At 44.8% G+C, this 25,730-nt stretch overlaps 1 protein-coding gene across 1 annotated transcript in view; it reads left to right on the top strand.

The window, feature by feature from the left end:
• LOC139581794 (netrin receptor UNC5A-like) overlaps positions 1 to 25,730 on the top strand; it is a 643,974-nt gene that overhangs the window by 609,578 nt on the left and 8,666 nt on the right. Inside the window, exons 13-15 of the mRNA XM_071411970.1 lie at positions 3,525 to 3,674; positions 18,418 to 18,582; positions 18,894 to 19,078. Coding sequence (XP_071268071.1) covers positions 3,525 to 3,674; positions 18,418 to 18,582; positions 18,894 to 19,078 — 500 coding nt within the window. The remainder of the gene's footprint in view (positions 1 to 3,524; positions 3,675 to 18,417; positions 18,583 to 18,893; positions 19,079 to 25,730) is intronic.

Genomic DNA, 25,730 nt, shown 5'->3' with positions numbered 1-25,730 from the left:
ACTAGAAGGTGTTTTATATCCAAAGGTAATAAATAATATGCATATTGTACGAGCAAGAATTGAGTACGAGGCCGTTTGAAATGGGCACCTTTTTTCTGGCTACTCAATAATTTCCCTTGCAGCCATAAGAGGTTATGAAAGAAAAGGTTGGAGACCCCTGCTATAGAAACTTTTCAAATATGGCCCATATTACCCTCTATAGCCCAAACTGTTCAAATATGGCCCATATTACCCTCTATAGCCCAAACTGTTCAAATATGTCCCATATTACCATCTATAGCCCAAACTGTTCAAATATGGCCCATATTACCCTCTATAGCCCAAACTGTTCAAATATGGCCCATATTACCTGCTATAGCTGAAACTGTTCAAATATGGCCCATATTACCTGCTATAGCCCAAACTGTTCAAATATGGCCCATATTACCTGCTATAGCCCAAACTGTTCAAATGTGACCCATATTACCTGAGCTACATGTTATTCTTTCTTTTGCAGATTCGGGGTCGCAATTTATGGATTTACAGTGCCAATAGAATGTCTACACTCCCTTGAATTTCTTTTCACATTTTGTTGGATTACAAAGTGGGATTTCCTAAAACATTTTTTTTAATTTTTTTGTCATTGAGCTAGACAAAATACTCCATAATATCAGAGAAGAAAAAAAATGTATAGAAATGTTTACAGATTAATATAAAATGTAATAACTGAAACATGGTCGGTACAGAAGTATTCAGCCCCTTTGTTAAAAGGAAAGATAAATGAGTTCAGGAGTACAATGTGGCTTAACAAATCACATAATAAGTTACATGGACTCAGTCTGTGTGAATGAATAGGGGTTGACATGATTTTTGAATGACTAACCCCTTCCTCTGTCCCCCATATATACAACATCTATAAGGTCCCTCAGTCAAGTAGTGAATGACTAACCCCTTCCTCTGTCCCCCATATATACAACATCTATAAGGTCCCTCAGTCAAGTAGTGAATGACTAACCCCTTCCTCTGTCCCCCATATATACAACATCTATAAGGTCCCTCAGTCAAGTAGTGAATGACTAACCCCTTCCTCTGTCCCCCATATATACAACATCTATAAGGTCCCTCAGTCAAGTAGTGAATGACTAACCCCTTCCTCTGTCCCCCATATATACAACATCTATAAGGTCCCTCAGTCAAGTAGTGAATGACTAACCCCTTCCTCTGTCCCCCATATATACAACATCTATAAGGTCCCTCAGTCAAGTAGTGAATGACTAACCCCTTCCTCTGTCCCCAATATATACAACATCTATAAGGTCCCTCAGTCAAGTAGTGAATGACTAACCCCTTCCTCTGTCCCCCATATATACAACATCTATAAGGTCCCTCAGTCAAGTAGTGAATGACTAACCCCTTCCTCTGTCCCCCATATATACAACATCTATAAGGTCCCTCAGTCAAGTAGTGAATGACTAACCCCTTCCTCTGTCCCCCATATATACAACATCTATAAGGTCCCTCAGTCAAGTAGTGAATGACTAACCCCTTCCTCTGTCCCCCATATATACAACATCTATAAGGTCCCTCAGTCAAGTAGTGAATTTCAAACTCAGATTCAACTACAAAGACCAGGGAGCTTTTCAAAAGCCTCATAAAGAAGGGCAGTGATTAGTAGATGGGTAACAATAACAAATGAAACATTGAATATCTCTATAAGCATGGTCAAGTTAATAATTATGCTGTGGATTATGTATTTAACCACCTAGACACATCAAAGATGCAGTCGTCCTTCTGAACTGAGCTGCAGGAGAGGAAGGAAACAGCTCTGGGACGTCACCATGAGTCCATTAGTGATTTTAAAACAGCCCCCAGAGTTCAATGTCTGTGATGGGAGAAAACTGAGGATGGATCAACAACATTGTAATGACTCCACTATAATGACCTAAATGACAGTGTGAAAAGAAGAATACAAAGAAACATGTATGCAACAAGGCGAGAAAGTAAAGAAATACACTTTTTAGCCTAAATGCAAAGCCTTATGTTTGGGCCAAATCCAACACAACACATCACCGAGTAACTGCCTTCATATGTTCAAGCATAGTGGTGGCTGCATCATGTTATGGGTATGCTTGTAAGTGTCAAAGACTGGGGAGTTTCTCCAGGATATATAAGAAACGGAATGGTTCAGTCTGCTTTCCATCAGACACTGGGAGATGAATTCACATTTCAGCAGGACAATAACCTAAAACACAAGGCCAAATATACACTGGAGATGCTTACCAAGAAGACAGTGAATGTTCCTGAGTGGTCAAATTACAGTAGATTTAGATCTGCTTGAAAATCTGAAATTAATAATGGGCAAATACTGTACAATCCAGATGTGCAAAGCTCTTATGAGATTTACCCAGAAACACTACCAGATAACACTACCAGATAACACTACCAGATAACACTACCAGATAACACTACCAGATAACACCACCAGATAAACACTACCAGAGAAAGAACATGTGCTAGAAGATAAATCAATCAAAAGTTTACGTGTAATTGTGCTACATTACTGGGATTGTATTCTTTGACACAAAAAAAAAAGGAGATGAAAACGTAATGTGTAATTTAACAATGCTTTTTCTTAACCTACTAAAGAACACCATTCAAATTCAAAATCCTTATTGGGTAAAACAATATTAATTCCTCCCATTTTCGATTTCATTTCCTCATTGTCCTGCTTTATCCTGGCCACATTCGTAACAGTTTGGCCTGTCAATCGATCACTGTGGGTGGGATTGCCAGGGGAGGAGGCGGGATGTTTGTGAGTCACAGGGTGGTAGTGTTTCAGACCTGTCAATCGATCACTGTGGGTGGGATTGCCAGGGGAGGAGGCGGGATGTTTATGAGTCACAGGGTGGTAGTGTTTCAGACCTGTCAATCGATCACTGTGGGTGGGATTGCCAGGGGAGGAGGCGGGATGTTTATGAGTCACAGGGTGGTAGTGTTTCAGACCTGTCAATCGATCACTGTGGGTGGGATTGTCAGCGGAGGAGGCGGGATGTTTGTGAGTCACAGGGTGGTAGTGTTTCAGACCTGTCAATCGATCACTGTGGGTGGGATTGTCAGCGGAGGAGGCGGGATGTTTGTGAGTCACAGGGTGGTAGTGTTTCAGACCTGTCAATCAATTATTGTGGGTGGGATTTTCAGGGAAGGGAGTAGATTAGTAATCTAATAATTAAAACACTTTTTCAATATCATTTATTATAATAAAACTTTAGAAAAATGATTTCCCCTGTTAAGAAACTGTGTAGAATTGTCCCCTACTGAGCTTTTTCCACCCCCCCCCCCTCAGACTAAGTCAGACACCCATGAGTGTGTGTGTGCCTCCCGTCCTCCTTCTGATTCTGTGTCTCTCTCTCTCTCTGTCTGTCTCTCTCTCTCTCTCTCTCTCTCTCTCTCTCTCTCTCTCTCTCTCTCTCTCTCTCTCTCTCTCTCTCTCTCTCTCTCTCTCTCTCTCTCTCTCTCTCTCTCTCTCTCTCTTTGTGTCTCTCTAGGAGGTGATGCAGATGGAGAGACAGCTAGGTGGTCGTCTGATTGATGAGCCCCACGTCCTGCTGTTTAAAGACAGCTACCACAACCTGCGCCTCTCCATCCACGACATGCCCCAGGCACACTGGAGGAGCAAACTACTGGCCGGGTACCAGGTGAGTTTAAAATATATTTTCATTGTCAGTTACACCGGATATGTGCAGTGAAATGTGTTGTTTTACTGGGTCAGCCATAGCAGTACTGCGTCCCAAGAGCAAATTCAGGTTTAGTGCCTTGCTCAAGGGCACATCGGCAGTTTTGTTTTACAGCTAATTTCCTGCAATTCTACAGATTTTGGAACAGGGCGGAGAGAAATGTTTGCAGTGATATCTGAGTGAGCGTGACTAACTGTAGTAACCTGGTATATTTATGTTTACCAATAGATGTCAGTATTGACTCAAGACAGTGGTTTGCTTCCCGATTTCCGTAGCTGTTTTCGATGTCTGCTACAGTTGAAGTCGGAAGTTTACATACACCTTAGCCAAATACATTTAAACTCAGTTTTTCACAATTCCTGACATTTAATCCTAGTAAAAATTCATTGTCTTAGGTCAGTTAGGATCACCACTTTATTTTAAGAATGTGAAATGTCAGAGTAATAGTAGAGAGAGTGATTTATTTCAGCTTTTATTTCTATCATCACATTCCTAGTGGGTCAGACGTTTACATACACTCAATTAGTATTTAGTAGCATTGCCTTTAAATTGTTTAACTTGGGTCAAACGTTTCGGGTAGCCTTGCACAAGCTTCCCACAATAAATTGGGTGAATTTTGGCCCATTCCTCCTGACAGAGCTGGTATAACTGAGTCAGGTTTGTAGGTCTCCTTGCTCGCACACGCTTTTTCAGTTCTGCCCTCACATTTTCTATAGGATTGAGGTCAGGGCTTTGTGATGGCCACTCTAATACCTTGACTTTGTTGTCCTTAAGCCATTTTGCTACAACTTTGGAAGTATGCTTGGGGTCATTGTCCATTTGGAAGACCCATTTGTGACCAAGCTTTAACTTCCTGACTGATGTCTTGAGATGTTGCTTCAATATATCCACATCATTTTCCTCCCTCATGATGTCATCTATTTTGTGAAGTGCACCAGTCCCTCCTGCAGCAAAGCACCCCCACAACATGATGCTGCCACCCCCGTGCTTCACGGTTAGGATGGTGTTCTTCGGCTTGCAAGCCTCCCCCTTTTTCCTCCAAACATAACGATGGTCATTATGGCCAAACAGTTCTATTTTTGTTTAATCAGACCAGAGGACATTTCTCCCAAAATTACGATCTTTGTCCCCATGTGCAGTTGCAAACCGTAGTCTGGCTTTTTTATGGTGGTTTTGGAGCAGTGGCTTCTTCCTTGCTGAGCGGCCTTTCAGGTTATGTCGATATAGGACTCGTTTTACTGTGGATATAGATACTTTTGTATCTGTTTCCTCCAGCATCTTCACAAGTTCCTTTGCTGTTGTTCTGGGATTGATTTGCAATTTTCGCACCAAAGTACGTTCATCTCTAGGAGACAGAACGCGTCTCCTTCCTGAGCGGTATAACGGCTCTGTGGTCCCTTGGTGTTTATACTTGCGTACTATTGTTTGTACAGATGAACGTGGTACCTTCAGGTGTTTGGAAATTTCTCCCAAGGATGAACCAGACTTGTGGAGGTCTACAATTTTCTTTCTGAGGTCTTGGCTAATTTCATTTGATTTTCCCATGATGTCAAGCAAAAAGGCACTGAGTTTGAATGTAGGCCTTGAAATACATCCATAGGTACACCTCCAATTGACTCAAATGATGTCAATTAGCCTATCAGAAGATTCTAAAGCCATGACATCATTTTCTGGAATTTTCCAAGCTGTTTAAAGGCACAGTCAACTTAGTGTATGTAAACTTTCTGACCCACTGGAATTGTGATACAGTAAATTATAAGTGAAATAATCTGTCTGTAAACAATTGTTGGAAAAATTACTTGTGTCATGCACAAAGTAGATGTCCTAACCGACAAAACTATCGTTTGTTAACAAGAAATTTGTGGAGTGGTTGAAAAACGAGTTTTAATGACTCCAACTTAAGTGTATGTAAACGTCTGATTTCAACTGTATATATAACCATGCTTGAGAAAGCTTATGCCAGGTGCATTAGGGAATGTTATTCTAAGTTACAATTAAATACTAAAACGTACTTACGTGTCCGGTGTCATCAATCTAAGAAGCCTCTTAAGATACTACGCATTTGGTGACAAGGATGGGATGAAATCAAACATGTCACCACAGAGACAATGACACTGCAGCAGGTGCTTTCAAAGCATGAGTGTGTTTTCAAAGAAGAGCTCGGGACATTAAAAGGGGTCCAAGCTACCATTCATGTTGCTGCTGATGCTACTCCCAGATTCTATAGACCAAGATCAGTTCCATATGCCATGAAGCCTAGAGTGGATGTGGAAATTGACAGACTCTTAGCAGAGGATATAATTATTCCTGTCAAGTTTTCTGAGTGGGCAGCACCAGTTGTTCCCATATTAAAACCAGATGGTTCAATCAGATTATGCGGTGACTACAAGCTGACTGTAAATAGAGTTTCCTCTCTGGAGCAGTACCGTATACCCAAAGTGGAGGATTTGCTTTCAACGTTAACAGGAGGGCAACAGTTCACAAAACTAGACATGAGTCACGCATATCAGCAAGTGCTAATGATTAAAGCTTCACAGAAGTACCTGACCATAAACACCCACAGAGGGATGTTTACCTATAAACGCTTACCTTTACCTTACCTTACCTTTCGGGGTGTCTTCTGCACCAGCTATTGTCCAAAGAACCGTGAAGGGAATTCTGCAGGGGATACCCAAGGTAACGGTTTACCTCGACGACATTCTGGTCATTAGGAGTCACGAAGGAGGAGCATCTCAGAAACTTTTGAGAAGGATGGCGGAGGTCGGTCTCCAGCTGAAGAGGAGCAAGTGTACACTGTTAGCTGATGAAGTGCAGTACCTGGGTCACTAGGTGGATGCCAAGGGGTTACACACTGTCAAAGCTAAAGTGAGGGTTGTCTTACAAACGTTACAGAGCTGAAAGCCCTGCTAGGCTTACTGAACTATTACAATCGCTTCCTCCCGAACCTCTCTACCCTCTTAGCTCCTCTACATCAACCTATAAGGAAATGGTCAGAAAGACAGGAAGAAGCTTTTGCAAAGTCAAAGGTGTTACTGTAATCAGCTGAAGTGCTAGTGCACTACTCAGCAGACAGAGATCTCATCTTATCGTGTGACGCCTCATCGAATGGTGTGGGCGCGGTGCTATACCACCGGATGGAGAATGGTGCAGAGAAACCTATCGGGTTCATGTCAAGAACGTTGTCGCCAGCGGAGCAAAAGTACTCCCAGCTGGACAAGGAAGGACTGGCTGTCATATTCGGAATACAGAGATTCCACTAGTACTTATATGGGAGAACATTCACTATTGTGACCGACCATAAGCCTCTGATCTCTCTGTGTCAGGTTCTCCCTAGGAGAGGTGGGTGTGGAGTCAGGCACAGGAGAGTGAGAATTGCAGGAAGGGTGTTTATTTACAAGTCCAATAAAGAACAGGCACAGGACCACAACAGCAGCCACAAAAAAAAACAGGAACGCAGTCCAGAAAAAACACCTGTTCAACAGAACAAACCAAAACGCAACCAAAACAAATGACAGATACACAAACAATCCCGCACAAAACCTAGAGGGTAGGGCGAGATTAAATACCCCACAATTAACCTAAACTCGACACAGGTGAACAACAAGACAGACAAAACCAAACGAAAAGGAAAAGGGATCGGTGGCAGCTAGTAGACCGGCGACAACGACCGCCGAGCGCCGCCCGAACAGGAAGAGGAAGTCGTGACATTCTGTTCCATGAACAAAAGCTCCAAGAGTTCAACGTTGCGCTGTGTGGCTCAGGGCCTACGAGTACAGAACCATTTACAAGCCAGGTAGATACCATGGGACTGCTGATGCTCTGAGTAGGCTGTCCGTTCCACAAATCATCGCTCAGGTAGGAGAAAATGACCAAGTCTTGATGATCGATGTGTTGGATGATGCACCGGTGAACACGGCACAAATCAAGCAAACGGACTTCAAAGGATGTGACGTTATCACAAGTGCATGAATTTATCCTGGAAAGATGGCCTACAGTGACAGAGCCTCAGATCATGCCTTAGTACACTCACCGCTTGGCATTGAGTGTTCGAGATGGATGTGTTCTGTGGGGTTCAAGAGTAGTTATCCCACCACAAGGGCGAGGGTATGCTACTGAAGTTGTTGCACCAGTCGCAGCCAGGTATGTCGAGAATGAAAGGCCTAGCGAGGTCATATGTCTGGTGGCCAAAGATGGACCAGGATGTGGAAAATGAGGTCAGCCTGTATGCAGCCTGGCCTCCTTAGTGGACTACATAGGGAATATTATGTAATTTGGGACACATTATCTCAGTGTTTGGTAACTAGTACATTTTAGTCACTTATCAGAATATAATGAAATAGTGGTTTAACGAGTCAACATGAGGTCTCAAAGACTTTTGACCACATTTATTTTTTTAATGGCTGGAGACACAAATATGCTGAGATAAAGAGGGTCCCTTCGTGGTCCCCTTTTCGGAAATGTTCAGGTTTTTGGGGGAGTTTTAATTGAATGTTTTCTGGGTTTATCTTCCATCGATCATTTGAAATATTTATAGGATAGAGGGAGTTGAGAGAGAGTCAGGGACTTGCACGACTTCTGCCTAAAAACCATTGTGGCCTTGCTTCAGGCTTAGTGGATCAGTATGCCGTGCCTTCAGAGAGGGGGGACTGTGTGTGTGTGTGTGTGTGTCAGTGTGTGTACACTGTCAATCAGACAGGAGCCTCCACAGCTCCTGTCTGATTGATTCTACTAGGAGCCTCTCTCAAAGGGAGCTCAGATCAAATATAGAAGAGTGTATTAATACACCTGGAACTACCTTCACATCCTGACTCCTGGAACCTCTCAACCACTCCTCTCCTACTCCCTCCCTCCCTCTCTCCACCTCTTTCCTTTACCCCCACCTCTCCTCTCCTACTCCCTCCCTCCCTCTCTCCACCTCTTTCCTTTACCCCCACCACTCCTCTCCTACTCCCTCCCTCCCTCTCTCCACCTCTTTCCTTTACCCCCACCTCTCCTCTCCTACTCCCTCCCTCCCTCTCTCCACCTCTTTCCTTTACCCCCACCTCTCCTCTCCTACTCCCTCCCTCCCTCTCTCCACCTCTTTCCTTTACCCCCACCTCTCCTCTCCTACTCCCTCCCTCCCTCTCTCCACCTCTTTCCTTTACCCCCACCTCTCCTCTCCTACTCCCTCCCTCCCTCTCTCCACCTCTTTCCTTTACCCCCACCTCTCCTCTCCTACTCCCTCCCTCCCTCTCTCCACCTCTTTCCTTTACCCCCACCTCTCCTCTCCTACTCCCTCCCTCCCTCTCTCCACCTCTTTCCTTTACCCCCACCTCTCCTCTCCTACTCCCTCCCTCCCTCTCTCCCTCCTCCTCTCCTCTCCTTCACACTTGCTTGGCCTACTACAGCTGGATAAGGAGAGAAGGGAGGGGGGGGGGTAGAAGAAAGACAGAGAGGGGAGAGAGGAACCAAGAGAGAGATAATTAAATATAGAATGAGACAGAGAGAGAGAAATATAGAGAGAAGAGAAGAGAGAGAGAGAGAGAGAAAGTACACAGATCTAACTCTCCTAGTCTGAGAGCAGCAGGGCCCTATAGAGAATACTGTGTCTGTGAGTTCCTGGCTCTAACTCTGCTAGTCTGAGAGCAGCAGGTCCCTAAAGAGAATACTGTGTCTGTGAGTTCCTGGCTCTAACTCTCCTAGTCTGAGAGCAGCAGGGCCCTATAGAGAATACTGTGTCTGTGAGTTCCTGGCTCTAACTCTCCTAGTCTGAGAGCAGCAGGGCCCTAACGAGAATACTGTGTCTGTGAGTTCCTGGCTCTAACTCTCCTAGTCTGAGAGCAGCAGGGCCCTAACGAGAATACTGTGTCTGTGAGTTCCTGGCTCTAACTCTCCTAGTCTGAGAGCAGCAGGGCCCTAACGAGAATACTGTATCTGTGCCAAAACAAACAGCAGCAATAGTATACTAGAACAGACAGAGCCTGTGTCCCAGATTGCACCCTATGGGCCCTGGTCAATAGTAGTGCAATATTATTTTTTTAAATTTATTTAACCTTTATTTAACTAGGCAAGTCAGTTAAGAACAAATTCTTATTTACAATGACGGCCTACCCCGGCCAAACCCAGACGACGCTGGACGAATTATTCGCCGCCCTATGGGACTCCCAATCACGGCCGGATGTGATACAGCCTGGAATCAAACCAGGGACTGTAGTGACGTCTCTTGCACTGAGATGCAGTGCCTTTAGACCGCCACTCGGGAGGGAATAGGGTGTAATTTAGAACAGGAGTCAGTCTCTTCTCAGTGAGGCGTCAGAGATGGTTTCTCTCTCTGGGCTGCTGAAGACTTCCTCTCTCTCTCTCTCTCTCTCTCTCTCTCTCTCTCTCTCTCTCTCTCTCTCTCTCTCTCTCTCTCTCTCTCTCTCTCTCTCTCTCTCTCTCTCTCTCTCTCTCTCTCTCTCTCTCTCTCTCTCTCTCTCTCTCTCTCTCTCTCTCTCTCTCTCTCTCTCTCTCTCTCTCTCTCTCTCTCTCTCTCTCTCTCTCTCTCTCTCTCACCTGCTCCTCTCCTGTCCACCTGGGTCACAGTGCCCCCATCTGGCCACATGTGAGTACTGCAGCTGCTCTCCCCTCTGAAATGTTTTATTTAATTTTTTACATTTATTTAACCAGGTAGGCCTGTTGAGAACAAGTTCTCATTTACAACTGTGACCTGGACAAGATAAAGCAAAGCAGTGCGACACAAACAACAACACAGAGTTACACATGGAATAAACAAACGTACAGTCAATAACACAATAGAAAAGTATGTATACAATGTGTGCAAATGTAGTAAGATTAGGGAGGTAAGGCAATAAATAGGCCATAGTGACAAAAAATTACAATTTAGCAAGTAAACACTGGAGTGATAGATGTGCAGAAGATGAATGTGTAAGTAGAGATACTGGGGTGCAAAGGAGCAAAAAATAATAATAATAACAATATGGGGATGAGGTGGGCGATTTACAGACGGGCTGTGTACAGGTGCAATGATCTGTAAGCTGCTCTGACAACTGATGCTTAAAGTTAGTGAGGGAGATATGAGTCTCCAGCTTTAGAGATTTTTGCTATTTTTTCCAGTCATTGGCAGCAGAGAACTGGAAGGAAGACGGCCAAATTAAGTGTTGGCTTTGGGAACCAGTGAAATATTCCTGCTGGAGCGTGTGCTGCAGGTGGGTGCTGCTATGGTGACCAGTGAGCTGAGATAAGGCGGGGCTTTACCTAGCAGAGACTTATAGATGACCTGGAGCCAGTGGGTTTGGTGACGAGTATGAAGCGAGGGCCAGCCAACGAGAGCATACAGGTCGCAGTGGTGGGTAGTATATGGGGCTTTGGTGACAAAACAGATGGCACTGTGATAGACTACATCCAATTTGCTGAGTAGAGTGTTGGAGGCTATTTGTAAATGACATTACCGAAGTCAAGGATCGGTAGGATAGTCAGTTTTACAAGGGTATGTTTGGCAGCATGAGTGAAGGATGCTTTGTTGCAAAATAGGAAGCCTATTCTAGATTTAATTTTGGATTGGAGATGTTTAATATGAGTCTGGAAGGAGAGTTTACGTCTAACCAGACACCTAGGTATTTATAGTTGTCCACATATTCTAAGTCAAAGCAGTCCAGAGTAGTGATGCTGGACGGGCGGGCAAGTGCGGGCAGTGATCGGTTGAAGAGCATGCATTTAGTTTTACTTGAATTTAAGAGCAGTTGGAGGCCATGGAAGGAGTGTTGTATGGCATTGAAGCTCGTCTGGAGGTTAGATAGCACAGTGTCCAAAGAAGGGCCAGAAGTATACAGAATGGTGTCGTCTGCGTAGAGGTGGATCAGAAACTCACCAGCAGCAAGAGCGACATCATTGATGTATACAGAGAAAAGAGTCGGTCCAAGAATTTAACCCTGTGGCACCCCCATAGAGACTGCCAGAGGTCTGGACAACAGACACTCCGATTTGACACACTGAACTCTATCTGAGAAGTAGTTGGTGAACCAGGCTAGGCAGTCATTAGAGAAACCAAGGCTGTTGAGTCTGCCGATAAGAATGCGGTGATTGACAGAGTTGAATGCCTTGGCCAGGTCGATGAAGACGGCTGCACAGTATTGTTTCTTATCGATGGCGGTTATGATATCGTTTAGGACCTTGAGCGTGGCTGAGGTGCACCCATGACCAGCTCTGAAACCAGATTGCATAGCGGAGAAGGTACTGTGGGATTTGAAATGGTCGGTGATCTGTTTGTTGACTTGGCTTTCGAAGACCTTAGAAAGGCAGGGTAGGATGGATATAGTTCTGTAACAGTTTGAGTCTAAGTGTCTCCCCCTTTGAAGATGAGGATGACCGCGGCAGCTTTCCAATCTTTAGGGATCTCAGACGATACGAAAGAGAGGTTGAACAGGCTAGTAATAGGGGTTACAACCATTGCGGTGGATAATTTTAGAAAGAGAGGGTCCAGATTGTCTAGCCCGGCTGATTTGTAGGGAAAATGACTGATAATGGTTAGATACTAGTTAGTATATACTGTATGGTTAGATACTAGTTAGTATATGAATGGTTAGATACAAGTTAGTATATGAATGGTTAGATACCAGATACTAGTTAGTATATACTGTATGGTTAGATACTAGTTAGTATATACTGTATGGTTAGATACTAGTTAGTATATATGAATGGTTAGATACTAGTTAGTATATGAATGGTTAGATACCAGATACTAGTTAGTATATACTGTATGGTTAGATACTAGTTAGTATATGAATGGTTAGATACTAGTTAGTATATACTGTATGGTTAGATACTAGTTAGTATATACTGTATGGTTAGATACTAGTTAGTATATATGAATGGTTAGATACTAGTTAGTATATACTATATGGTTAGATACTAGTTAGGATATATGAATGGTTAGATACTAGTTAGTATATATGAATGGTTAGATACTAGTTAGTATATACTATATGGTTAGATACTAGTTAGTATATGAATGGTTAGATACTAGTTAGTATATACTGTATGGTTAGATACTAGTTAGTATATATGAATGGTTAGATACTAGTTAGTATATATGAATGTTAGATACTAGTTAGTATATATGAATGGTTAGATACTAGTTAGTATATGAATGATTAGATACTAGTTAGTATATATGAATGGTTAGATACTAGTTAGTATATGAATGGTTAGATACTAGTTAGTATATACTGTATGGTTAAATACTAGTTATTATATGTGAGTGGTTAGATACTAGTTAGTATATATGAATGGTTAGATACTAGTTAGTATATACTGTATGGTTAAATACTAGTTAGTATATGTGAGTGGTTAAATACTAGTTAGTATATATGAATGGTTAGATACTAGTTAGTATATACTGTATGGTTAGATACTAGTTAGTATATACTAGTTAGTATATGTGAGTGGTTAGATACTAGTTAGTATATACTGTATGGTTAGATACTAGTTAGTATATGAATGGTTAGATACTAGTTAGTATATGAATGGTTAGATACTAGTTAGTATATATGAATGGTTAGATACTAGTTCGTATATATATGAATAGTTAGATACTAGTTAGTATATACTGTATGGTTAGATACTAGTTAGTATATACTATATGGTTAGATACTAGTTAGTATATGAATGGTTAGATACTAGTTAGTATATGAATGGTCAGATACTAGTTAGTATATGTGAGTGGTTAAATACTACATTTACATTTACATTTAAGTAATTTAGCTGACGCTCTTATCCAGAGCGACTTACAAATTGGAAAGTTCATACATATTCATCCTGGTCCCCCCGTGGGGAATGAACCCACAACCCTGGCGTTGCAAGCGCCATGCTCTACCAACTGAGCCACACGGGACAACTAGTATCTAGTTAGTATATATGAATGGTTAGATACTAGTTAGTATATACTATATGGTTAGATACTAGTTAGTTTATACTGTATGGTTAGATACTAGTTAGTATATACTATATGGTTAGATACTAGTTAGTATATACTATATGGTTAGATACTAGTTAGTATATATGAATGGTTAGATACTAGTTAGTATATACTGTATGGTTAGATACTAGTTAGTATATACTATATGGTTAGATACTAGTTAGTATATACTATATGGTTAGATACTAGTTAGTATATACTATATGGTTAGATACTAGTTAGTATATACTATATGTTTAGATACTAGTTAGTATATGAATGGTTAGATACTAGTTAGTATATATGAATGGTTAGATACTAGTTAGTATATATGAATGGTTAGATACTAGTTAGTATATGTGAGTGGTTAGATACTAGTTAGTATATACTATATGGTTAGATACTAGTTAGTATATACTATATGGTTAGATACTAGTTAGTATATGAATGGTTAGATACTAGTTAGTATATGAATGGTTAGATACTAGTTAGTATATACTGTATGGTTAAATACTAGTTAGTATATGTGAGTGGTTAGATACTAGTTCGTATATACTGTATGGTTAGATACTAGTTAGTATATATGAATGGTTAGATACTAGTTAGTATATACTGTATGGTTAGATACTAGTTAGTATATATGAATGGTTAGATACTAGTTAGTATATACTGTATGGTTAGATACTAGTTAGTACATATGAATGATTAGATACTAGTTAGTATATGTGAGTGGTTAGATGCTAGTTAGTACACTGCTCAAAAAAATAAAGGGAACACTTAAACAACACAATGTAACTCCAAGTCAATCACACTTCTGTGAAATCAAACTGTCCACTTAGGAAGCAACACTTATTGACAATAAATTTCACATGCTGTTGTGCAAATGGAATAGACAAAAGGTGGAAATTATAGGCAATTAGCAAGACACCCCCAATAAAGGAGTGGTTCTGCAGGTGGTGACCACAGACCACTTCTCAGTTCCTATGCTTCCTGGCTGATGTTTTGGTCACTTTTGAATGCTGGTGGTGCTTTCACTCTAGTGGTAGCATGAGACGGAGTCTACAACCCACACAAGTGGCTCAGGTAGTGCAGCTCATCCAGGATGGCACATCAATGCGAGCTGTGGCAAGAAGTTTTGCTGTGTCTGTCAGCGTAGTGTCCAGAGCATGGAGGCGCTACCAGGAGACAGGCCAGTACATCAGGGAACGTGGAGGAGGCCGTAGGAGGGCAACAACCCAGCAGCAGGACCGCTACCTCCGCCTTTGTGCAAGGAGGCGCAGGAGGAGCACTGCCAGAGCCCTGCAAAATGACCTCCAGCAGGCCACAAATGTGCATGTGTCTGCTCAAACGGTCAGAAACAGACTCCATGAGGGTGGTATGAGGGCCCGACGTCCACAGGTGGGGGTTGTGCTTACAGCCCAACACCGTGCAGGACGTTTGGCATTTGAAAGAGAACACCAAGATTGGCAAATTCGCCACTGGCGCCCTGTGCTCTTCACAGATGAAAGCAGGTTCACACTGAGCACATGTGACAGACGTGACAGACGTGGCAGAGTCTGGAGACGCCGTGGAGAACGTTCTGCTGCCTGCAACATCCTCCAGCATGACCGGTTTGGCGGTGGGTCAGTCATGGTGTGGGGTGGCATTTCTTTGGGGGGCCGCACAGCCCTCCATGTGCTCGCCAGAGGTAGCCTGACTGCCATTAGGTACCGAGATGAGATCCTCAGACCCCTTGTGAGACCATATGCTGGTGCGGTTGGCCCTGGGTTCCTCCTAATGCAAGACAATGCTAGACCTCATGTGGCTGGAGTGTGTCAGCAGTTCCTGCAAGAGGAAGGCATTGATGCTATGGACTGGCCCGCCCGTTCCCCAGACCTGAATCCAATTGAGCACATCTGGGACATCATGTCTCGCTCCATCCACCAACGCCACATTGCACCACAGACTGTCCAGGAGTTGGCCACCTCATCAGGAGCATGCCCAGGCGTTGTAGGGAGGTCATACAGGCACGTGGAGGCCACACACACTACTGAGCCTCATTTTGACTTGTTTTAAGGACATTACATCAAAGTTGGATCAGCCTGTAGTGTGGTTATCCACTTTAATTTTGAGTGTGACTCCAAATCCAGACCTCCATGGGTTGATAAATTTGATTTCCATTGATCATTTTTGTGTGATTTTGTTGTCAGCACATTCAACTATGTAAAGAAAAAAGTATTTAATAAGAATATTTCATTCATTCAGATCTAGGATGTGTTATTTTAGTGTTCCCTTTATTTTTTTGAGCAGTGTATATGTGAGTGGTTAGATACTAGTTAGTATATGTGAGTGGTTAGATACTAGTTAGTATATGTGAGTGGTTAGATACTAGTTAGTATATGTGAGTGGTTAGATACTAGTTAGTATATATGGTTAGATACTAGTTCGTATATACTGTATGCTTGGTTAAGGCCCTGGATGTGTATGCCTTAGCCCTATGTCTCTATCTCTCTATTACCCCCCCTCTCTCACTCTCTCTCTCTATTACCCCCCCCCTCTCTCAATCTCTCTCTATTGCCCCCCTCTCTCGATCTCTCTCTATTGCCCCCCTCTCACTCTCTCTCTATTACCCCCCTCTCTCTCTATTACCCCCCCCCCCTCTCTCACTCCCTCTCTCTATTACCCCCCCCCCCTCTCTCACTCTCTCTCTCTATTACCCCCCCTCTCTCTCACTCTCTCTCTCTATTACCCCCCCACTCTCACTCTCTCTCTCTATTACCCCCCCCCCCTCTCTCACTCCCTCTCTCTATTACCCCCCCCTCTCTCTCACTCTCTCTCTCTATTACCCCCCCCCTCTCTCAATCTCTCTCTATTGCCCCCCCTCTCTCGATCTCTCTCTATTGCCCCCCTCTCACTCTCTCTCTATTACCCCCCTCTCTCTCTATTACCCCCCCCCTCTCTCACTCCCTCTCTCTATTACCCCCCCCCCCTCTCTCACTCTCTCTCTCTATTACCCCCCCCCTCTCTCAATCTCTCTCTATTGCCCCCCTCTCTCGATCTCTCTCTATTGCCCCCCTCTCACTCTCTCTCTATTACCCCCCTCTCTCTCTATTACCCCCCCTCTCTCACTCCCTCTCTCTATTACCCCCCCCCCTCTCTCACTCTCTCTCTCTATTACCCCCCCTCTCTCTCACTCTCTCTCTCTATTACCCCCCCCCCTCTCACTCTCTCTCTCTATTACCCCCCCCCTCTCTCACTCCCTCTCTCTATTACCCCCCCCTCTCTCTCACTCTCTCTCTCTATTACCCCCCCCCCTCTCTCAATCTCTCTCTATTGCCCCCCTCTCTCGATCTCTCTCTATTGCCCCCCTCTCACTCTCTCTCTATTACCCCCCTCTCTCTCTATTACCCCCCCCCTCTCTCACTCCCTCTCTCTATTACCCCCCCCCCTCTCTCACTCTCTCTCTATTACCCCCCCCCCTCTCTCAATCTCTCTCTATTGCCCCCCTCTCTCGATCTCTCTCTATTGCCCCCCTCTCACTCTCTCTCTATTACCCCCCTCTCTCTCTATTACCCCCCCCTCTCTCACTCCCTCTCTCTATTACCCCCCCCTCTCTCACTCTCTCTCTCTATTACCCCCCCTCTCTCTCACTCTCTCTCTCTATTACCCCCCCCCCTCTCACTCTCTCTCTCTATTACCCCCCCCCCTCTCTCACTCCCTCTCTCTATTACCCCCCCCCCCTCTCTCTCACTCTCTCTCTCTATTACCCCCCCCTCTCTCAATCTCTCTCTATTGCCCCCCTCTCTCGATCTCTCTCTATTGCCCCCCTCTCACTCTCTCTCTATTACCCCCCTCTCTCTCTATTACCCCCCCCCTCTCTCACTCCCTCTCTCTATTACCCCCCCCCCCCTCTCTCACTCTCTCTCTCTATTACCCCCCCCTCTCTCACTCCCTCTCTCTATTACCCCCCCCTCTCTCTCTCTATTACCCCCCCTCTCTCACTCTCTCTCTCTCTATTACCCCCCCTCTCTCTCCCTCTCAGCTTACCCCTCTGTGACTTTCGGTCTCATTTTGTCTGACGTACTGTACCTCTGCCTTACCTCAGTGCTTCTCCGAGACATGCATATGGAGCGACAGGGAGAGAAAGTTTTAGTCATGAATAAATTATATCAGACAGTCAGCTGGTACCTGACTGGTTTATAAAGAGAGGAGCTGGAGCTTCGGTATCACAAAGTTCTGCTATTAAAAGCTAGTCACTTTAAAAATATATATTTGGGGGTGAAAAAAGTTATGGTAGCTTCATGTATTCGCAATCCATTCAGAACAGATACCTCTTCCTCTTCTTCCTCTCTCAGAACTCAACTATCCTATTCAACGACCTGGGACATCTACTCATTTAGAACCAGGATATTTGTGTACCTGTCTTTCTCCACTAATATAAGTCACTCTCTCACGGGGCAGCTAGTCACATCTGAAACCTTGCTTTATAATGGTCATATATTGTGTTCTTGTTCTCTAGGAGATCCCATTCTACCACATCTGAAACCTTGCTTTATAATGGTCATATATTGTGATCTTGTTCTCTAGGAGATCCCATTCTACCACATCTGAAACCTTGCTTTATAATGGTCATATATTGTGATCTTGTTCTCTAGGAGATCCCATTCTACCACATCTGAAACCTTGCTTTATAATGGTCATATATTGTGATCTTGTTCTCTAGGAGATCCCATTCTACCACATCTGAAACCTTGCTTTATAATGGTCATATATTGTGATCTTGTTCTCTAGGAGATCCCATTCTACCACATCTGGAAGGGTTCCCAGCGGTTCCTCCACTGCACCTTCACCCTGGAGCGGCTCAACCTCAGTACCTGTGAGCTCACCTGTCAGCTGTGTGTCTGGCAGGTAGAGGGGGAGGGACAGAGTTTCAGCCTCGACTTCAACATCGCCAAGGTAACACTCAGGGACACATATGATGTATTTCACAATGTGCCTCTCACCAAGATATGTGTTGATGTGTTATCCAGAGAGATGGACTCTTCTCTTTTTCTCTTAACAATACAGTTCTTTAATATGTTGGCTGCTACTCTCTATACTCTAATCCTGTTTTTATTTGGTTCATATGACCTAAGAAGACAACAGTCCCCTGGACTATATAGTTCGTGGCTCGTAGCTATACAGAACGTGTTCGGCTGGAACTCTCTCTCTGTGTATATCTCTATATGTTCCTATATAACCTTTTATAAATTCCTCTGGCCCTATAGGACAGTCGGCCCCTGGACCCGGAGTTCCTGCTGATGGACAATAACCTGAATGGTATGGCTCTAGCAGGACCCAGTGCTTTCCAGATCCCCTATCTCATCAGGCAGAAGATCTGCAGCAGTCTGGATACACCTTGTCCCAACGGGGCTGATTGGAGACTGTTGGCCCAGAGACTCAAACTGGACAGGTAACTAACCCTAACCACCGACCCTAAACTAGAGACTCAAACTGGACATGTAACTAACCCTAACCACCGACCCTAAACTAGAGACTCAAACTGGACATGTAACTAACCCTAACCACCGACCCTAAACTAGAGACTCAAACTGGACAGGTAACTAACCCTAACCACCGACCCTAAACTAGAGACTCAAACTGGACATGTAACTAACCCTAACCACCGACCCTAAACTAGAGACTCAAACTGGACATGTAACTAACCCTAACCACCGACCCTAAACTAGAGACTCAAACTGGACATGTAACTAACCCTAACCACCGACCCTAAACTAGAGACTCAAACTGGACAGGTAACTAACCCTAACCACCGACCCTAAACTAGAGACTCAAACTGGACAGGTAACTAACCATAACCCCAACCCTAAACATAACCCTAGGGGAAGTGAACAAGGCCCTAAAAGATTGGTTTGGGACTGGGCCTAGGTATAGAGATTCAATATTGGTTTGGGACAGGGCATGGGTATAGAGATTCAATATTGGTTTGGGACAGGGCCTAGGTATAGAGATTCTATATTGGTTTGGGACTGGGCCTAGGTATAGAGATTCTATATTGGTTTGGGACAGAGCCGATGCCTCTCCCATTTAACATGATTTTACACAGATATTTTGGGCCAGTAACTTTCTCATTTAAATCAGGCTTCTTTTAAACAGGAAAGAATCAGAGAGAAAACCCTGATCAATTTCCTTCCAATGTAACTTCCTCCCTGGTAATGAAGTCTATTACGTACACTTGTCTCATCGTCTGGATTTACCTTCATTAATTACACATTGGTCTGGTGCAGTACAGATCCAATTATCCCTGATTGGCTCAGTACAGGTCCAATTAGCCCTGATTGGCTCAGTACAGGTCCAATTATCCCTGATTGGCTCAGTACAGATCCAAGTATCCCTGATTGGCTCAGTACAGGTCCAATTATCCCTGATTGGCTCAGTACAGGTCCAAGTATCCCTGATTGGCTCAGTACAGGTCCAATTATCCCTGATTGGCTCAGTACAGGTCCAATTATCCCTGATTGGCTCAGTACAGGTCCAATTAGCCCTGATTGGCTCAGTACAGGTCCAATTAGCCCTGATTGAGTCAGTACAGGTCCAATTATCCCTGATTGGCTAAGTACAGGTCCAATTAGCCCTGATTGGCTCAGTACAGGTCCAATTAGCCCTGATTGGCTCAGTACAGGTCCAATTATCCCTGATTGGCTCAGTACAGGTCCAATTAGCCCTGATTGGCTCAGTACAGGTCCAATTAGCCCTGATTGGCTCAGTACAGGTCCAATTATCCCTGATTGGCTCAGTACAGGTCCAATTAGCCCTGATTGGCTCAGTACAGGTCCAATTAGCCCTGATTGGCTCAGTACAGGTCCAATTATCCCTGATTGGCTCAGTACAGGTCCAATTAGCCCTGATTGGCTAATAATAAATAATATCCTAACTAGTATCTAACCATTCAAATATCCTAACTAGTATCTAACCGTTCATATACTAACTAGTATCTAACCATTCATATATCCTCTCCTCACACCCCGACCCCCAACCCTCTACCCCCAACCTCTCCTCACACCCCGACCCCCAACCCTCTACCCTCAACCTCTCCTCACACCCCGACCCCCAACCTCTACCCCCAACCTCTCCTCACACCCCGACCCCCAACCTCTCCTCACACCCCGACCCCCAATCTCTACCCTCAACCTCTCCTCACACCCCGACCCCCATCCCTCTACCCTCAACCTCTCCTCACACCCTGACCCCCATCCCTCTACCCTCAACCTCTCCTCACACCCTGACCCCCAACCCTCTACCCTCAACCTCTCCTCACACCCCGACCCCCAACCTCTCCTCACACCCCGACCCCCAACCTCTACCCTCAACCTCTCCTCACACCCCGACCCTCAACCTCTCCTCACACCCCAACCCCCAACCCTCTACCCTCAACCTCAACCTCTCCTCACACCCCAACCCCCAACCCTCTACCCTCAACCTCTCCTCACACCCCAACCCCCAACCCTCTACCCTCAACCTCTCCTCACACCCCGACCCTCAACCTCTCCTCACACCCCGACCCCCAACCCTCTACACTCAACCTCTCCTCACACCCCAACCCCCATCCCTCTACCCTCAACCTCTCCTCACACCCTGACCCCCATCCCTCTACCCTCAACCTCTCCTCACACCCTGACCCCCAACCTCTACCCCAACCTCTCCTCACACCCTGACCCCCAACCTCTACCCCCAACCTCTCCTCACACCCCGACCCCCAACCTCTCCTCACACCCCGACCCCCAATCTCTACCCTCAACCTCTCCTCACACCCCGACCCCCATCCCTCTACCCTCAACCTCTCCTCACACCCTGACCCCCATCCCTCTACCCTCAACCTCTCCTCACACCCTGACCCCCAACCCTCTACCCTCAACCTCTCCTCACACCCCGACCCCCAACCTCTCCTCACACCTGGACCCCCAATCTCTACCCTCAACCTCTCCTCACACCCTGACCCCCAACCCTCTACCCTCAACCTCTCCTCACACCCCGACCCCCAACCCTCTACCCTCAAACTCTCCTCACACCCCGACCCCCAACCCTCTACCCTCAACCTCTCCTCACACCCTGACCCCCAACCCCGACCCCCAACCTCTCCTCACACCCCGACCCCCAACCTCTCCTTACACCCGGACCCCCAATCTCTACCCTCAACCTCTCCTCACACCCCGACCCCCAACCCTACCCTCAACCTCTCCTCACACCCCGACCCCCAACCCTCTCCCCTCAACCTCTCCTCACACCCCGACCCCCAACCCTCTCCCCTCAACCTCTCCTCACACCCCGACCCCCAACCCTACCCTCAACCTCTCCTCGCACCCCGACCCCCAACCCTCTCCCCTCAACCTCTCCTCACACCCCGACCCCCAACCCTCTCCCCTCAACCTCTCCTCACACCCCGACCCCCAACCCTCTCCCCTCAACCTCTCCTCACACCCCGACCCCCAACCCTCTCCCCTCAACCTCTCCTCACACCCCGACCCCCAACCCTCTCCCCTCAACCTCTCCTCACACCCCGACCCCCAACCCTACCCTCAACCTCTCCTCGCACCCCGACCCCCAACCCTCTCCCCTCAACCTCTCCTCACACCCCGACCCCCAACCCTCTCCCCTCAACCTCTCCTCACACCCCGACCCCCAACCCTCTCCCCTCAACCTCTCCTCACACCCCGACCCCCAACCCTCTCCCCTCAACCTCTCCTCACACCCCGACCCCCAACCCTCTCCCCTCAACCTCTCCTCACACCCCGACCCCCAACCCTACCCTCAACCTCTCCTCGCACCCCGACCCCCAACCCTCTCCCCTCAACCTCTCCTCACACCCCGACCCCCAACCCTCTCCCCTCAACCTCTCCTCACACCCCGACCCCCAACCCTCTACCCTCAACCTCTCCTCGCACCCCGACCCCCAACCCTCTCCCCCAACCTCTCCTCACACCCCGACCCCCAACCCTCTCCCCTCAACCTCTCCTCACACCCCGACCCCCAACCCTCTAGGCTAGTTCCCCCCTCATCTTGAAGTGTTACACAACAACCCTTAAATCCATAGACAGTAGAGGATCAGAAAAAGGCCAATACATGGAACAAGCTACTCCAGATACCTCTGGGAGGAAGATACTAGACGCGGTCATCCTCCACATCACATACACTACTGAGCTAAAGGACTGGTCCCCAACCGCACCCTATTCAATCCCCATACGGTGAACTACTTCTGGCCAGGGCCCATAGAGAGTCCCTTAAGGCTCTTGTCAAAAAGTAGTGCACTGTATAGGGAATAGGGTGCCATTTGGAACACAGACAACATGTGAGAAAGGACAGGGGTCACTGCATTTCGGCCTATTGATTGGTTGGGTTTGATCTGAAAGGTCAAGGCCTGGAAGCAGAAAAGGTCATTTCCTACTTAAATGTCAACGTTCTTTATTGGATTTATTAAAGGTTTTATGTGCGATTTATGTTGGATTAATGGACATTTTTATAATCAAATGCAAAAAGGTGGATCCTACCTGCTGAAGGGGAAGGAATGGCTTGCAGAAATATAGTATATTATGAACTGGGTGATTCGAGCCCTGAATGCTGATTGGCTGAAAGCTGTAGTATATCAGACTGTATACCATGGGTATGACATAACATTTTTACTGCTCTAATGACATTGGTAACCAGTTTATAATAGCAATAAGGCACCTCGGGGGTTTGTGATATATGGCCAATATATCACGGCTAAAGGCTGTGTCCAGGCCTTTAGGTGTGTATGGTGTGTGTATACTGGTGTATAGTGTGTTGTATAGTACAGTATATTGTAGTACAGTGTAGTATAGTGTGTAGTACAGTGTGTAGTATAGTACAGTGTGAGGTGTAGTATGGTGTGTAGCATACTGGTGTATAGTGTGTTGTATAGTACAGAATATTGTAGTACAGTGTAGTATAGTGTGTAGTGTTGTGGTGTATGGTGCAGTGTGTAGTATAGTATAGTGTAGTACGGTGTAGCATAGTGTGTAGTGTTGTGGTGTATGGTGCAGTGTGTAGTATAGTATAGTGTAGTACGGTGTAGCATAGTGTGTAGTGTTGTGGTGTATGGTGCAGTGTGTAGTATAGTATAGTGTAGTACGGTGTAGCATAGTGTGTAGTGTTGTGGTGTATGGTGCAGTGTGTAGTATAGTATAGTGTAGTACGGTGTAGCATAGTGTGTAGTGTTGTGGTGTATGGTGCAGTGTGTAGTATAGTATAGTGTAGTACGGTGTAGCATAGTGTGTAGTGTTGTGGTGTATGGTGCAGTGTGTAGTATAGTATAGTGTAGTACGGTGTAGCATAGTGTGTAGTATAGTACATTGAGACAGGTAGTATAGTATGGTTTCTCATGGTTCTCATGGTTTCTCAAGTCTTATTCAGTTTCTTGTTTTTCTTTGTGCCTTTTGTAAATGAGCAACGAGGTGTCACTATTAGATTATTTTTCTAGTCATGTTTTTTAGTGTATAGTGTAGTATAATACATAGTACATTGAAGTGAAGTGCAATGTGTAGTATAGTGTGTAGTATAGTGTAGTATAGTGGGTGGCATATTGTAGTATAGTGTAGCATAGGGGGTTGCATATTGTAGTATAGTGTAGTATAGTGGGTGGCGTATTGTATTATAGTATAGTATGGTGTGGGGCATATTGTAGTATGGTGTGTGGTATAGTGGGGTGTGAAGTGTTGTACAGTGTGTAATATACGGTGGTATATTATAGTGTAGTACATCGCGCAGTATAGTACCTTGTGAAGTGTGGTATAGTCGGTAGCATAGTGTAGTATAGTGTGTAATATAGTGTAGTATAGTGTGTAGTATAGTGTGTAATATAGTGTAGTATACATTTACATTACATTTAAGTCATTTAGCAGACGCTCTTATCCAGAGCGACTTACAAATTGGGTGGTATAGTCGGTAGCATAGTGTAGTATAGTGTTTAGCATATTGCGGTATAGCGTGTAGTATAGTGTAGTATAGTGTGTAGTATAGTGTGTGACATAGCGTGGTATAATGTAGTATAGTGTAGTACAGTACATAGTATAGTACATTGTGGAGGGTGGTATAGTCGGTAGCATATTGTAGTATAGTGTAGTATAGTGTTTAGCATAGTGTGGTATAGTGTGTAGCATATTGCGGTATAGTGTGTAGTATAGTGTAGTATAGTGTGTAGCATAGTGTGGTATAGTGTGTAGCATATTGCGGTATAGTGTGTGGTATAGTGTAGTATAGTGTGTAGCATAGTGTGGTATAGTGTGTGGCATATTGCAGTATAGTGTAGTACAGTGCATAGTATAGTACATTGTGGAGGGTGGTATAGCCGGTAGCATATTGTAGTATAGTGTAGTGTGCGGTGTAGTGTGTAGTATAGTGTTTAGCATACTGTAGTATGGTACAGTATAGTGTTTAGCATACTGTAGTATAGTGGCTAACATATTGTAGTATAGTGTAGTGTGTGGTGTAGTGTTTAGCATATTGTGGTATAGTGTGTATTATAGTATAGTATTGTGTGGTATATTGTAGTATAGTGTGGTGTTTTGCATATTGTGATATTGTGTGGTATAGCGTGTAGTATAGTATATTATTGTGTAGTATATTGTAGTATAGTATAGTGTTTAGCATATTGTGGTATAGTGTAGTATAGTGTTTGGCATATATAGTGTAGTGTGTGGTATAGTGTGGTGTGAAGTGGTGTACAGTGGGTGATATGTTGTATGGTGTTTAGCATATTATAGTATCGTGTAGTATATCGTAATATGGTGTGGTATAGTGTTTAGCATATTGTGGTATAGTGTGGTGTGTAGTATAGTGTGGTGTGAAGTGGTGTACAGTGTGTAGTATAGTGTAGTATGGTGTTTAGCATAGTATAGTATGGCGTAGTATAGTGGTTCGCATATTGTAGTATGACGTAGTATAGTGTTTAGCATGTTGTAGTATAGTGCAGTATAGCGTGTAGTATAGTACCGTGTAGTATATTGTAGTATAGTGTAGTATGGTGTTTAGCATATTGTAGTATGGCGTAGTATAGTGTTTAGCATATTGTAGTATAGTGTGGTATCGTG

Source organism: Salvelinus alpinus, chromosome 7, assembly GCF_045679555.1.
Source record: "Salvelinus alpinus chromosome 7, SLU_Salpinus.1, whole genome shotgun sequence".
Taxonomy (NCBI): Eukaryota; Metazoa; Chordata; class Actinopteri; order Salmoniformes; family Salmonidae; genus Salvelinus; species Salvelinus alpinus.
Note: the sequence above shows the minus strand (reverse complement) of the source record. Positions and strands in the feature narration are given on the sequence as shown.